This window comes from Metopolophium dirhodum, chromosome 1 (genome assembly GCF_019925205.1).
Source record: "Metopolophium dirhodum isolate CAU chromosome 1, ASM1992520v1, whole genome shotgun sequence".
NCBI lineage: Eukaryota > Metazoa > Arthropoda > Insecta > Hemiptera > Aphididae > Metopolophium > Metopolophium dirhodum.
The window spans coordinates 104,041,118-104,057,522 of NC_083560.1; the positions used below are offsets into that span (position 1 = coordinate 104,041,118).

The 16,405-nt window shown below is 28.4% G+C and overlaps 1 protein-coding gene across 7 annotated transcripts in view; it reads left to right on the forward strand.

The window, feature by feature from the left end:
* The window catches only part of LOC132933575 (voltage-dependent calcium channel type D subunit alpha-1), a 41,026-nt gene extending 28,134 nt beyond the window's left edge, over nt 1–12,892 (forward strand). For 2 of the 7 annotated variants that reach the window (XM_060999838.1, XM_060999839.1), the window contains exons 24-40: nt 1,130–1,182; nt 1,365–1,511; nt 1,589–1,790; nt 1,907–2,176; nt 4,435–4,518; nt 4,591–4,806; nt 4,905–5,010; nt 5,085–5,461; nt 5,567–5,771; nt 5,836–5,969; nt 6,041–6,142; nt 6,219–6,323; nt 7,585–7,623; nt 7,741–7,841; nt 10,490–10,671; nt 11,182–11,309; nt 12,285–12,892. In XM_060999838.1, coding sequence (XP_060855821.1) covers nt 1,130–1,182; nt 1,365–1,511; nt 1,589–1,790; nt 1,907–2,176; nt 4,435–4,518; nt 4,591–4,806; nt 4,905–5,010; nt 5,085–5,461; nt 5,567–5,771; nt 5,836–5,969; nt 6,041–6,142; nt 6,219–6,323; nt 7,585–7,623; nt 7,741–7,841; nt 10,490–10,671; nt 11,182–11,309; nt 12,285–12,470 — 2,637 coding nt within the window. In that variant the 3' untranslated portion in view covers nt 12,471–12,892. Of the gene's footprint in view, nt 1–1,129; nt 1,183–1,364; nt 1,512–1,588; nt 1,791–1,906; nt 2,177–4,434; nt 4,519–4,590; nt 4,807–4,904; nt 5,011–5,084; nt 5,462–5,566; nt 5,772–5,835; nt 5,970–6,040; nt 6,143–6,218; nt 6,324–7,584; nt 7,624–7,740; nt 7,842–9,559; nt 9,655–10,489; nt 10,672–11,181; nt 11,310–12,284 lie in introns of those variants that run through there. The other 5 variants (XM_060999840.1, XM_060999842.1, XR_009662904.1 and 2 more) reach the window with 5 other exon arrangements.
* Nucleotides 12,893–16,405: the final 3,513 nt, after the last annotated feature.

Consider the following 16,405-nt stretch of genomic DNA (forward strand, 5'->3'; position numbering starts at 1 on the left):
TAAAATTTTATAGCACTTTTGCATAACAGATAAAACATTATTTTGTAATTATTTTTTAAATTAATAAAAATAGTTAAATAAATTTGTGAATACTATAGAGAATGTAATTCTTTAAGTATACTGCATGATCATATTTTGTGCACATTTTTTATATCATTTAATAACATTTTTTTTTTTTTACATTTTTTACACGCTATTTTGATATCTCAGAGAATGTTTCGCAAATACTACCATCTAGTATTTGGCCAATACCACCATAATTGTGTGGTATATTTATAATATATGTTTTAAGTGTACCTATATTGTAATTTTAATATCGTGTAGAACCAGTTAGGGAGCATGAAACTACCTACTGGTAACGCAGTTTATTGGCTTGTATGAAATATTTTATCAATTGTTTACTTACAGCATTATTGTCAAAATCTATATTTAACTATAACCCACTTACCTAAAAATTATGATATTTATAATTATAATCTGTAACTTAATTTGTGCAGATAAGATACCGTTGTAACTAGGATTCGACTACGATAGGTATTATGGATTTTGTTTTGCATCTGTTCAATTGGGAATCATTGCTAAGCTAATCAAAAATATCCATCTAAATGAAGGGATTGTAATATTATGGTTGTTTCTACAATTAAAAAAAAATTGAATTTTAAGTTTTAAAATTACCAATTTCAAAATGTCTTTTTTTGTCGCTTTGATTTTGTTCAATAATAATGGTCCGTTTTTAAAATATGATACAATAAATATAATAATAATGATTCCTATCTTTTATGACGTTTGTTGTGCATATTAATCATTTGAACATAACTATATCTAATAGGTATTTATATTAGCTATGGCCCTATACGTTTATAACACTTATCTACTAATAACTAATAAGGTTAGTTGTAATTTGCATGCTTTAATTTGTTGAACGCACGTTGATAATTATTTAATTTATTCACATCCTATTAATATTAATTTTGTTCATAAGTACATAAACTTTTAATTACGTTTAATCTTTAGCTTGATTATTACGACTTTAATACTTGATTCCTTTTTTCAATCTAAACACTAATATATTTTAATAATTATTTTATGTATGATAAAAATATTGTTTGAGATTTTTGTATGATTATAGGGGAAATTTTTTTCGTGTAATGATCTTTCCAAAACAACAGAATTTGAATGCCAGTTAGTATAAAATATAATTTAATTTTTACAATTCTGCATTTTTTTTATTTCACATACTATATTGAGTTTCAATAATATAATTTATATTGTGAGATACCTATTATTTAATGCTTAAAATATTATTATTTATTAGTACCTACCTAATTGTTTCATATACTAAGCAAGTAGCTTTTATTTTACAGAGGCTTGTTCCTAACGTTCGACCATGGTGATGTCGATACTCCTAAAAAGGAAGATAGAAAATGGGAACGTAACTCGTTCCATTTTGATGATGTAGCCAAAGCAATGCTTACTCTCTTCACTGTATCTACTTTTGAAGGATGGCCTTCGTAAGAATGTGTTTATTATTTGTATATATCACTAAAAACATCGGTTCATTAATGAAATGTATATGCACGTGTTATAGACTGTTACAAAAGTCAATAGATTCCAATGAGGAAGAAAAGGGCCCGGTACACAACTATAGACCGATCGTTGCCGCATATTACATCATATATATAATTATAATAGCGTTTTTTATGGTGAATATATTTGTTGGTTTCGTTATAGTAACGTTTCAAAATGAAGGAGAACAGGAATACAAGAATTGCGAACTTGATAAAAACCAAGTAAATTATACGAAATTTTATATTTTTAGCAAATACGTTAAACCAATTACTACTTATATTATACACCTGTCATGTACCTATATCATAATTTGCTTTTACTTATAACATATTCTTAGAGAAACTGTATAGCATTTGCACTGAAAGCCAAACCAGTCCGTCGTTACATACCGAAGCACCGATGTCAATACAAAGTGTGGTGGTTCGTGACGTCACAGCCATTTGAATATACCATATTTGTGTTAATTATGGTAAACACCATTACACTTGCAATGAAATTCTACAGACAACCACAATATTACGATAGCATCTTGGACATGTTGAATTTATTTTTCACTGCAGTATTCGCATTGGAATTTGTATTCAAACTAGCGGCTTTTCGTTTCAAGGTACTTATGCCTAATTTATGTGTTCTAATTTAGTGATCTAATAAGGTTTTTTTTCTCTTAAAGTCTAAAAATAGTTTAGTATAAAATTAACAATTATTCTGAAAACTTAAAACTACAGCAAATGTCTCACTAAACATATTATTATAACATTATAATAATATTATTTGTGATTATAATATTATTATAGTACCTATATAACGTTATTAATAATAACTTATTATAATATTATCATTACAAAATGCTATCTATACATACTACCTATCTACTATCTATAATCACAGTTTTTTTTTTAATTTACCAATTTTTATTTTGGTGTAAGTATCTCTTACTAATAAGTCTGTGGGCCAAAGGCTAGATTTTCAGGGTGATTAGAGGCCCTCACCTATGTATAACATATTTTATGTTGGTGAATAAACGTTACGGGACCTGGTGGCAGTATTATGATAAACGATTCTTACCCATTCCCAGTTTTTCCAAAAGCCTACCTAAATAGCTGATTTGCAATAAAAATACGGTGGGTTAGTGGATGTCGGTCTGCTGTACAGTAGGTTACAAGTGGGTCACTGTATAATGGATTGATTCAATGATATAATATCATTGTATACGAAAAACGATTCTTAGCGGAGACGATTTGTCAGTGTGGATATTTCATATTTTATATTATTATTAATACGGTAAGTTTAAGTAATATTATAAAATTGCAACAAAATAACTAAAATCGTTATTATTGGTTATTTAATTTGTAATTTTGTCTAAATTTAAACATAAAATAACTATTAAAAAAAAATGTGTTTCTATATTTTTGAGAATTTTTGGTTACAGAATAACCTACTTACTTGGAACCTTATTTTAAATATTAAATTCTTAGCTATAAAAGTAAAACATTTTATACATTTTTAACCACAAAATCATTTTCAAATTTAAAAAATGTTATTGTGTAAATAAAATGCAAATATAAACATTCAGTGAACATTTCATTTGTCTACGGTCATTTGTTTTAGAGTTACTTCAAAAACCAAAATCAATTTTGTCAAAAACTGATTTTGTGTAAAAATTCCCGTTTTTCCTTAATTTTTATTTAGTTTTTCCCTACGCTTTTAAAACTATTAGACATTTTTTTGCTTTCGACCCGCCAAAGTATCAGCTAGATTCACATTTCTATCAGAAAAGTTACTGTTAAAGAAAGTCTAAGCATTTTCACTGTTCTAAAAGGTAATGACAGTCACAAAAAATAAAAAATAAATATAAAAAAACACACATCATCGTAAAATCAATACATTCCATAGCTCCGCTCAGAATCAAACGCAATCGTTACGCTTGTAAATACCCCTGAATATTTGATATATTAAATTCTAAATATTTTATTAGGTCATTTGTTTAAAAACGAATCCAATTCATTGATTGGTATTTTTATATTTATCATTAATGTAATAGTAATTTATTACTTAAAAATACAAAAAAAGAATTGAGATGTTTTAAATTACATCTAGGTATAATAATATTAATGTATCAATTCTATCAAAGTTAAAAAATACATTTTTTATAAATATCTTAAATTATATCATCGTAATTAGTATTTATTAGGTATGTAATTACTTAGCCTTTTAGTTCAGTTTCTGGTGTCTTAGTAGACTTACCTACTTAATGTTCTATTTTAAATTGAATACATTTTAATTAATTTGTATGCTTATTAATCAAAATAAATATATTTGATTTATTTAATATAACAACGCAATCTAAAAGTAAGAAGAAAACAATAGATTGCCGTTAGAATTAGGTGTATGTCTTACCATAAAAAAAAATTAATCACTCGATTTATTTTTAACATTGAAATAAAGATATCTAATTATATACATATTATAACGATGCATGTTTAGTAAAAAAACAGTAAAGTAAAACTTTCACCTAATGGTATCAAGTAAAATGGAAAAATACTTTCTTATCAATTTTACTTAACATAAAAAAAGATTATTAATAATACCTAATACTTCCCACGTATAATATATAATATATTTATACCTATCATTGTTTAATTATACCAACATTCATTCAAAAAATAAAAAAATAAGTATTACACTCAATAGTCAATATCAATTAGTTCAATATTAAATACAATTTATTATTCGAGTGGTTTTTGTTTTTTAAGCTGCACCCATACTAAAAAATATGATTTTATGTAAAAAACAAATTTCATAGATATTAATAATTTACGAACTTATACAAAACATCTCATTTTTAATTGATTAATTTTTTTTTAGAATTATTTTGGCGATGCATGGAATGTATTTGATTTCATAATCGTACTGGGAAGTTTCATAGATATCGTTGTTGAAAATTTGTCCGTATGTATTTGAGTATATCGCGTATAATAAATGTGTCAATAGGTATATTACTGTCGAATTTTTTTTTATTAGCCTCCTAATATCACCAACGCTCCAAAGAAAAAAGAAAGAAAATTGTCGATTAACTTTTTTCGACTATTTCGCGTTATGCGTCTCGTTAAGTTATTAAGTCGTGGTGACGGTATTAGAACATTGCTGTGGACTTTCATAAAATCATTTCAAGCTCTACCATATGTTGCACTTCTGATTGTGATGCTGTTCTTCATTTACGCAGTCATTGGGATGCAGGTAATAGTTTCCATTATTATCATAATGAAGTTAATTTTTTTTATTTACGAGTACATACATTTTAAATTTTGTGGAATAAAATATGTTGTGACATGCAGATTTTTGGGAGAATAGCAAAAGACACTGAAGATTCTGCAATCCATAGAAACAATCATTTCCAAACATTTCCTCAAGCTGTTCTAATTCTTTTCCGATCTGCTACCGGTAAATCGATTAATTAATTAATTATTTTATGCCATGCCTTAAATTATAAAGAAAATGAATTATTTCGTACATAGGTGAAGCTTGGCAAGATATAATGATGTCGTGTGCTTACCGACCGAACGAAGTTTTCTGCGATAACGAGGCCGATAAAACTGATGACAATTGCTGTGGCTCTGACTTTGCTTTTCCATATTTTATTTCATTTTATGTGCTGTGTTCATTTCTGATCATCAATTTGTTTGTCGCAGTTATAATGGATAACTTTGATTATTTAACAAGAGATTGGTCTATACTTGGACCTCATCATTTAGACGAATTTATTAGGTTGTGGAGTGAATATGACCCTGACGCCAAAGGTAGAATAAAGCATCTAGACGTTGTAACTCTGTTGAGAAAGATTTCACCCCCTTTGGGATTTGGTAAACTATGTCCACATCGAGTCGCGTGTAAGGTAACTAATTTTAATTTTTGTCAGTGTCTAAACTAATTATCACTCATAATTCAATAATCAATATTAACTTGAATATGACACAAATATTTTTAAATCAATATTTAGAGACTGGTTTCAATGAACATGCCCTTAAACAGTGATGGCACAGTTTTGTTTAATGCAACATTGTTTGCTGTTGTTAGAACATCATTACACATTAAATCTGAAGGCAACATCGATGATGCCAATGCAGAATTAAGAGCTGTCATCAAAAAAATTTGGAAACGTACCAGTCCAAAACTCTTAGACCAAGTTGTGCCGCCTCCAGGAGGTTAGCGTTTTTAACTTTGTTATAATCGTTTTCAATATTCATCAACCAAAATGTATTATAATAGTTGATGACGAAGTCACTGTGGGCAAATTCTACGCAACATTCTTAATTCAAGATTATTTCCGACGATTTAAAAAACGAAAAGAACAAGAACTCAAGGAGGGGGATAAAGAAGCTCGAAATACTGTTACTCTTCAGGTAGACTTTGCTAAATATGGAAAATGTATAATAATTGTTTTTTACACTGAGCAAACATTTTTTTTTTATAGGCTGGCCTACGAACTTTGCATGATGCTGGTCCCGAAATCAAAAGGGCTATATCCGGAAACCTTGATGAACTAATCGACGACAATCCGGAACCATCACATAGGGTATTTATTTTAATCATCCATATCCATAGTTAATACATTTTAAAATACAGTTCTAAAATCGTTTATAAATTTGAAGAGAAATCATACGCTCTTTGGCAGCGTTTGGTCATCGATGAGACGTAGGACGGGCAGTTTGAGACGGTCATTTAGAGTAAGCAATACTCATTCAAAAAAGAAGCATGTAAGCTACGCACTTGATAGACTGTGATTTCAGTTTTTGATCGAACCTGATATAAAACTAACAGTTATTATGTTTTCTTACTAATTACAGTTACTAAATATATGTGCGTAGTTTAAATTTTTAGGCTTAAAGTTGAAAGTTAGGTTCTGAAGTAGTTGTTACTGTTGCTAGTGAACTAACAATATAGCATTCATATAATAATATATATTGATACATTCGGCAGTTGAATAAGCTTAATAATATATAATATTATACTGTATAGTTATAAAATGCTTGATAGTTACATTTGGAATAGATTTTAGATTCTACACATACCTACAACGCATCTAACTCTACTACATTTACTAACTCGACCAATTGTGTGAATAATACAAATTGTTCAAATATTCCTAATTTATCATAAATAATAATAATATAGGTACAAAGTAGAAATTGTTTGTAATATGTCCCATTGAACTACAATTTTAAAAAGCACAGTTTTTTTTATAGGTACTATTATGATTACCTACCTATTTGAAAACAATTAAAAGTTTAAATTACGGAAAAAACATAATTTAACGAGCTATAAAATTAGTTACCTATATCAACCTATATGAAACATTTATGTTGATTTACTTTACGAATATTTAGCAAATAATCTATTGTACCTACTACATAATAATTATGTTAATTGATAGTTATTAATTATTAGTCAACAAATTACTTAAAATATTTATTTAATAATTTATGATTTTTCAGTAACTTGATTTATATAGCATTAATAAGTACCATTATTAACTTTAAACTAAAATTAACTTAATTATTTTTAATACAAACTTAAATAATTTATACCTACCATAAATCTATCCATTTTCATTTATAGGTACATCCCTACAAATAAACAATTATAATATGTATTTAGATTCTAAATAGATGAATTATAATATTATACGTAACCACAGAATTAGTTTAAATGTGAAAATATCCAATCATAACAACTCAGATACAAATAGAAATTATAAATAGATTATATTCGTATATCATTTGTGCGTATTATGTGCATTAATGAAAATTATAAAACAAAAGTATATAAATATACTAGGTAGTGGTTATTATTGTTGAACTAAAAAACTAATAGTTTATTACGTAGCTAAAATTTATACTAACCCCCGGTGTCCAATATGGTAACATATTGTTTGTTTATTTTTAAATATATAATATTATAATATTTATATAACTACCTTATTAATTTCTAATATCACAGAAATTATAAATTTTTCAGAAAAATTACTTACAAGTATCAGGAAGAAATGTGACAAAGGTATTTTCTATGATCTATATTAAAATACTATAAATTTAATGTTAATGTTATCTTATTTATATATTAATTGACCAAAAAAAATAAAAAAATAATTGCCCACGGGTTATTCTACTCTAGCTGTCTCCGTCGAGTTCAATCGAAGTAGATTATTTACCGGGCAGCTATGCAAAACAGCGGCGAGATACCAAAATTCAAAATGGATCTGTTTCACTACATAGGTAAAACGTTATTCAAATTAATAATATAATACGATTTTATAATACAAAATATTTTAAAAGCCAGTAGGTATGTTATTAAATGTTATAACAATAGGTACTAATTTCCAGTGTAGTAATAGATTTTTCTAAACATAGGTAGGACACCTCCTAAAATTGAAATACTTCTGTTTACACTTATTACATCTATATTCGTGTAGGTACCTACTATCGTTATTTAAATTAAGTTCAAAGTATTTAGTACACATTATCACAGTATTTCTTTCTGCATTTTATAAGTTACTTACTTGATATTTAATCTGTATTTATATTAAATATAAATATTTATGCGTTATTATTTACTTAACTTATATTCGTCTAAAAAATTAAATAAATGATAGTCAATAATGGTCAGGACATCAATTAAAATATTACTTTAATATATTTAGTTACATTTTTTTTTAAAGAATATTTGAGTATTCAGCAATGCTCTTAAATAAATTTAATACACTCACTCGATACATAATATAATATATACATTTCACAGGTCCAAAACTCTGTACCATTCAATGTTTAGATACAGCTGACTCATTTCAAAGTGGTTTCTACATTTACATTTTCAATTGAAACGTGGCTATATATATAATATGTACTAAGTTTCTCATAATTATTTAAATGGAGTTCTTAATAAATAATAATAAATGAATCCAGAGTTACAGACCTACGTGTTGATCATACAAAAAGATACATTATTTTGTTAACGAAGCGTCCAAATAATGAATAATTAATGAAGAAAACAAATATTCTAAATCAATGTTAATGTTTTGTATTAACATTTACAACATTCTTAATATTGAAAATGTCAATATGATTACCTATAATATAATACATAAAAATAGTATAATATATTCCCGAGTTCTTTTAATTTTGAACAGGTTATTTATTAAATATTTGTACAATGTTTTTGAAATTTTAGTAGGTATACACAAATTCAGATAGCTGTATAATACAGCTGTCAGAATAATATTGACCTGAGATTACGTCTAAAAAAATACGAACCCATAATAAACCAATTTTATAGGTATTCAACAAAATAAAGCAATTTTTAAATTTTTAAGCTTAAAATCTTATTAATTCATCTTACAGAATTTCAATACGAGTTTCTATAAAATAAAAATATATTCTGCTTGCCTAATCACCAATAAAATATGTCTATCTTATTTTTAAAACTATTTTAATTGTGTGTAAGACTACTTGATGAATAATATTTTAAAATATGTTTAAAATTATATGTTACTAACAAAGATTGTTAAAAATAAAACTATGGACATACATTTGTTATTATATAGTATAACACAAGGGTCGGCAATAGCTAGGCGTCCGAATATAAATCGATTAGAATTCGATCCGAAGTCAACCGGACTATACAGAGAGAAAATAAATGGACCACCCAAAATATTTTGCTTTAATTGCCTTAATGCTGATTTATTTGTCATTATTTTCCACTGTATAGACATAGAATAGCATGCTAAACAAAAAGGTTTCTGGACCTCAAAAAGTTTTTTTTAAATCTTCCGGTCCCCCTTGAAACTAATTGCCGACCCCCTGGTATATTAGGTTATAGGCAATAAATAGGTGTAGTAAAATATCAATGATGCGATATAAACCATAATCGCTAGATATATTATTAAGTTTAAGAGACACTCTCAATTCTCTTAACCAAAGGCACTTTTGTCTTTTAGCCAAAACAAATAATGAGTATGATGTACAAATGACGCAAGATTATATATGTATGTATATTTCAGACGTTTACCCGTTCAAATGCGTAATTTTAATGGTAAGAAATATGCTGTTTTTTAGGGATCACAATAACATTAACATACACTTAACTCGGAACAAGTGATTCTTCTTTGATTTTTACTTTATGTAGTTACATAAACAAATAACAAATGTATATTAAATGCTTTCATTGTTACAATTTCATTATTATCGTATTGCCGTTATGGTAATGAACCAAACTTGTTTTATCGTATGAAAAGCAAAAGATATAACATGATTTACACTGCCTATGTACTATCTATCTATATATATATATATATATATTATATACCTAGATATAATCTACATTATGCTTAACACTATATTCACTATAGTAATTTAATAATTTTTTTTTTCGGTTGCGGTTATATATGGTTCGATGAAATTCGTATATAAATACTTCATTACACCAACCTATTGTGTAACTACGGCTGTACCTACTTCTTGTTTAAAATATACCTTCTTTCAATTACATTGGTTTTCAAAACTGAATATTATGTTCTTTGGCTGTCGATATTTCATTAGTACATAGACATAGGCGCTGTTATAGCAGCTTGTATTATCTACCTATATATATATATATATATATATATATTATACGTATAAATAATATTATGTAATACGCGTAACAGCCTTATAGCTTTAATATTAGTAACTATTATTATTGATATCGGTTTTTTGTTTTTGCACTATATACCTACCTATATTTTATTATTATTATTATTATAATAATGACATGAACATAACATATTATGTATTTTATCTAATATTATAATAAATAACTACTGAATGATGATGCACGCAACGCTAACATTGACATTTCTGTTGCTTTTATTTTGAAACGCTATCATTAGAGGATATTCCTATAACCACGATTGGCTAAACAGAAGCCCCGAAACCGATGATAACATATCAAACTTCAGCGGAGATAACGTATACGTGCCCATGCGAAAACGTAACACTGCTAGATTGGTATACGACCAAAATAACCAGCGAACTGTGCATCTTATGCATCGCGCTTCATTTCATTTCAAAGGTATAACTAATCACATTTTTACTGCGCTGCCATGTAGTTTGATTAAAACAAAATGTATACATATTCTCGCTACAAAATTATAATAATATATAATATTAATAATTAATAATATAGTAATAATTAAGTAAGTATACAAATTTTAAAGGCTTTTAAAATCGTTGATAAATTATGATGTATAGTAATAATATTTTTTACATATTATTTTACTGTACGCACGAAAAATATATTATTACTATATTAATATTATATTTATCTTAAATCGATTGAAGTTAAATTAAATGGCGAATGAACATATTTTCTTACATTCTTTTAATTTTTAACGTATGGATACGATTTGCCTTCATCGCGTTGTATATTTTTGGTATAAAAAAGGTTCACATATCAAATTTTCTTTTTTATTAAAAGCCTTTTATTGTACTTGCCTATTTACCTTGATTTCAATCGTGAACTACGACAATTAGTTTGTGGTTACAATCATTATAATACACTTTCGATTGATTTAATATATAGATAGTAAAGAAGAAATGAATGGAGCCATGTCCCTAACCAGGTTATCACATTCTGTACCTGGAAGCCCCATAGATGATAGACTGAATTCAACCGAAGTTATTGGCTCTGCAGAAAGCCTCGTTGGACGGGTATTATATTTAAACTATTTATTAGGCTGCACTACATTTTACTTTTAAGGAAATATAAAATATATGTATAGGTATAAAAATCATTACGTAATATTTATATTATTATTTATAACTTTTAAATCATTTTTATTTTCAATATTTTTTATTTTTCGTTAAATTTAAAAGATTAATTAATTAGTTAAAATTTTGTAATTAAGATCTGACAGTTAGTTAAATATATACAACGGATTTATACCATATAAATATTTTTATAGCAAAATCTGTCTATTAAAGTCTCTACTAAAAATATTTAAAATGCATAATATGTTTATATTTAATATAACTGAATTTCCTATTGGTAGAAACATTGATGTTTTATACGTATTTCTGTAAACTAAACAATGTATAAAGTTAAAATTGAATTATATAATGTTATATAATAACATATTAAATAATATTATTTAATGTTTATTACACATATCTAATGTCATAATACAATAAATATCATAATTATGAACATTGCAGGCCATGTGGGGGTAAATTAAAACGTGTAATACTGTGCGTCTGTGCCTATAGATGAACAGTGTACACTTAGTAGTGTGTACATTTGTAAAATTATCAAGATTCGCTGTTATGAATGTTTAAATTTACAAACCTTACATACATGTAAGTCCGCACTAATATGTCAATTTTGGGTTTGTACGTTTTTACAACCCGTTTAATATTTATAATATTATATGTTGTCATCGAATAATTACAATACCTATCAGAATCAGTTTGTTGATTTTTTGTACATTTCTGACACTTTTCTTAACGTTGTTTTAAAAACAATTATTAAGTGATAAACTATGGTATAGGACTTATCTTTTACTAGTAAGCTTAACTATATACTTTTGTTTTTTTTTGTGAGGTATTTGTTGTATAATATGGTTTGGTATACTCATTAGTCATTACGTATTAATACTTTTGATATTTGATATATATAATTACATACAGATATTGGCGGAGCAAGGCCTTGGAAAATACTGTGACGAAGTGTTTGTGCAGAACACGTCCAAAGAATTACGCGAAGCTTTAAATATGACCAGAGAGGAAATGGATTCTGCTGCACATCAGTTACTCACCAGAGAACAACATGGCCGCCCCATATCCTTCCACGAAGAAGACAGTAATTTTGTCTAAGATATTTTTCCTTCCTATAAGTTTACAAATTATAATTATAATAATTAATAACATTAATATAATAATAATTATTATCATTATTCAATCCTCCGAGTCCAATTCAAGTGCCTCACAATATAATTTTATCGGTGTTATTCGGCACGTGTGCCTAGTCATAAAGTTTATTTATATTATTATACTTTGAATTTAGTTATTTTATTTACACATTAAGATTTTATCGATAAACGTTTTTCCATGTTAACTAATTATGTAAATAATTAATTTTTATTAGACGTTATACTAGCTTATATTTTTTGCTTAGTCAATACATATGATATATTTAATTTTTTGGTGCTGACATTTTCGGTAATTATATAAATGCTATGTTATATTATATTACATTATATTATATTATATTATATTATATTTATGTTGCAGCTATATTTTGTGTTATTTTTGTTCTGGTTTTATTAAATAAGTAGTCAATTTATTAAATATACGAGTGTCGATAGATTTATCGAGAATTTATAGATAGGTATACCTACCTAATTTTATAAATTCAACGGCACAAAAACTACAAAAATATTTCAGAACCATTGAAAAATCATTATTTTTATCATTTGATACAATGTACAACCCATTGAATGTACTCATAAATATATTATAATGTACGAATGTTATTATTCATTTAAAAGTGTTGAAGTATACAGATATACAGAAGCTAAAGGTAAATAAAAATAAGATCGGATATATGTAATAATATAATAATTTGTATATTGATATGACTAACTATAGTGCTCCGAGGCGTAATATAAAGCAACGACTAATCGTCCTACAGGCTACTACATAGAACAAATATGCTATAGAAATATAAAATGCCTATTCAGCGTCTGCTGTACTACAGTATGAATAATTTGCTTATAATCTACATAATACAGGGTGTGTTGTTTACATTCAACACTTCCCCTTAAACAATATACCCTAACTTAGAATTAATATATCTAATTCCCAACATCTCCCTGAGTTCTTCGAATCTTGGTCATGGAGTTGGCTTAGTCAATATGTCAGCTAACTGCTCCTTGCTTGGCACATACTCCAGAGAAAACATCCCTTCACTGAACTTCTCACGAATGTAGTGATAGCGAACATCAATGTGTTTTGTTCACTTATGGTATTCTGGATTTTTCACTAGTTTGATGGCGCTTTGGTTGTCTGCATACAGAACCGGTGTATCTCCCCGTGTCTCCAGAAGATCACTGATAAGTAGCGTCAACCAAGTAAGTTCCTGTATCGATTGGCTCAGCGCTATGTATTCTGCCTCAGTAGTCGAAAGTGCTACCGATTTTTGCCTTTGTGAACACCATGCCACGATTCCATCTCCCATCATGAAAATGAATCCTGATGTTGATCGTCTCGTTGTTGTGTCACCGGCATAGTCTGCGTCACTATATCCACGCAACTTTGGTGTTACACTAGAATCATAAATTAAACCATAATTAAATGTCCCCTTTAAATATTTAAATATACGTTTCACCGCATTCCAATGAATTGTCAGAGGTTTTTCTAAATAACGACTGACGAGAATTACTGCAAAAGTTATATCAGGCCTTGTTATTTGGCTTAGATACAACAAACTTCCAACTGATTCTCTGTATGGAACTTCCCCTGCTTCCAATGATCCTGACAAATTTGGATCTGGTGAGTGTTGTGGATCTGTGGGAATATGCAGGACGTTGGCTTCTTCCATATTGAACCTCTCTAGAATTCGCTTGCAATATGAAGATTGGTGTATGAAAATTGAACCATCAGGTCTCTGATCAATTTCAATACACAAGAAATGATCAAGTTCACCTTCCTTCGTCTCGAAGTTGTCCTTTAGGTAGTTCACCATTGTGTCCACCAGCTCGTTGTTTGTTGCTGCGATTAGCCCATCGTCTACAAAAATAGCGACAGTTAATAATTGATTATTTTTATTGCTTACGAATACACAAGGGTCTGCTTTTGTTTCCTTTAGGTCAAAGTTCATCAGCATATTTTTGAACTTTTTGTTCCAGCACCTGGGTGCCTGTTTCAGCCCATATAGGCTCCGTTGAAGTTTGCATACTAATTGTGTTCCATCTTCGTAACCTTTTGGCTGCTTCATATAAATGTCTTCTTCAAGATCTCCATATAAGAACGCTGTTTTAATGTCAAATTGTCTGAGCATTAATTTTCTGGCTGCTGCTATCGCAAGTATTACTCGAATTGAATCGTATTTCACTACTGGACTGAACGTTTCTTGAAAATCTATCCGATGAACTTGCGCACAGTCTTTTACAACTAGCCTAGCTTTATATCGATCTACTTCTCCATTTGTTTTGTACTTAGTTTTATATATCCACCCATTATTTATTGGATTTTTATTTATTGGTAAATCTACTAATTGCCAAGTTTCATTTTTCTGCAATGATAACATTTCGTCGTCATTGCTGCCTTCCAACTGTCTACATTGTTACCTGTCATAGCTTCTTTATATGTAAGTGGGTCATTACATGCTGAGAAATATGCATCTCTATACCTAATAGGTTTATTGAGTTTTCCTCTGTCTCTGAGTATCATCTATTGTTGATCCTTTACTGCTACTAGCATCTGATTATCATCGTCCAGTTTTTCTTCGTCGTCGCTGTTGACTTCCTCGTCTTCAGCTTCACCTTCCGAATTTACTTCTTCCTCTTCTTCTTCATTTCTGATTTTTACTTCTGTAGCTGTTGCCTGTTGATGGGTTTACTGACTCTACTTTGAATATGACATCTCTACTTAATGAAACTTCTTTTCCATCAAAGCATATACGATATCCTTTCGTCTCCTCTGAGTATCCAACGAAAATACCTTTTCTTCCCTTCTGATCCCATTTTCTTCGTTTTTCTTTTGGTATATGTGCATAGACTTCACTACCAAATATTTTTAAATTCTTTATGTCTGGTGTTTTATTGAACCATAATTCATAAGGCGTTTTTCCTTCTTGACCTGTGTTTCCTGTTCGATTTATTGTATATACGGCTGTATTCACTGCTTCTGCCCAAAGTGTCTTAGACAAATTTTTGCTGTATACCATAGTTCTGGCCGCTTCTACAATTGTTTGCATTGATCTTTCCGTCTTCCCATTTTGCTGAGATGTATATGGTATACTCGTCTCATGTTTTATTCCAAATTTATCCAATAAGGCTTTTACTTCAGTATTTTTATATTCCAGACCACAATCACTTCTTAAAGTAATTACTGAGATATTTAACTGATTTTTGTCTGTATTTAAATATAGTTCAAATTTATTTTTAACATCTGATTTTTGGCTCATAAAATACACATATGTATAATTGGAATAATCATCCTTAAATATAACAAAATACCGTTTACCTCCAAGTGAGTTTACCTCCATGGGTCCACATACATCACTGTGAATTAACTGACCTGGTTTTGTAGTTTTAGTATTACTCAGTGTGAACGGCTCTCTGTGTTGTTTGCCATAAACGCACGCTTCGCAGAAAAACTTGTTTTTTGTTTCTGTAAATTGAATCCGCATATGTTTCAAGTAGTTTCAAACATGTTGAACATTCTGATGACTTAGAATTTCATGCCACTGTAGTAATGTGAGATTTTTAACTGCAATATTTGCTTGATCAGTCTGTTGTAATGGTCCTGTTCTCAGAACCATTGAAAACATTTTATTCTCACGAACTCCTATAACAACTATACGATTGTTTTTTTTTAAATATACAGCCGTCACTGTCTGTCACCATTTTTATACCTTTGTCAAGGCATGCTCCACACGAAAACAAATTTACCTTAAGATCAGGTACGTGTAAAACGTTCGACAAATGACTGTCAACCCATTTATCACCGATTTTTGCTTGAACATTTATATTACCTTTACCAATAGCCATAATATATTTACCATCACCAATACGTACTGGTAATTG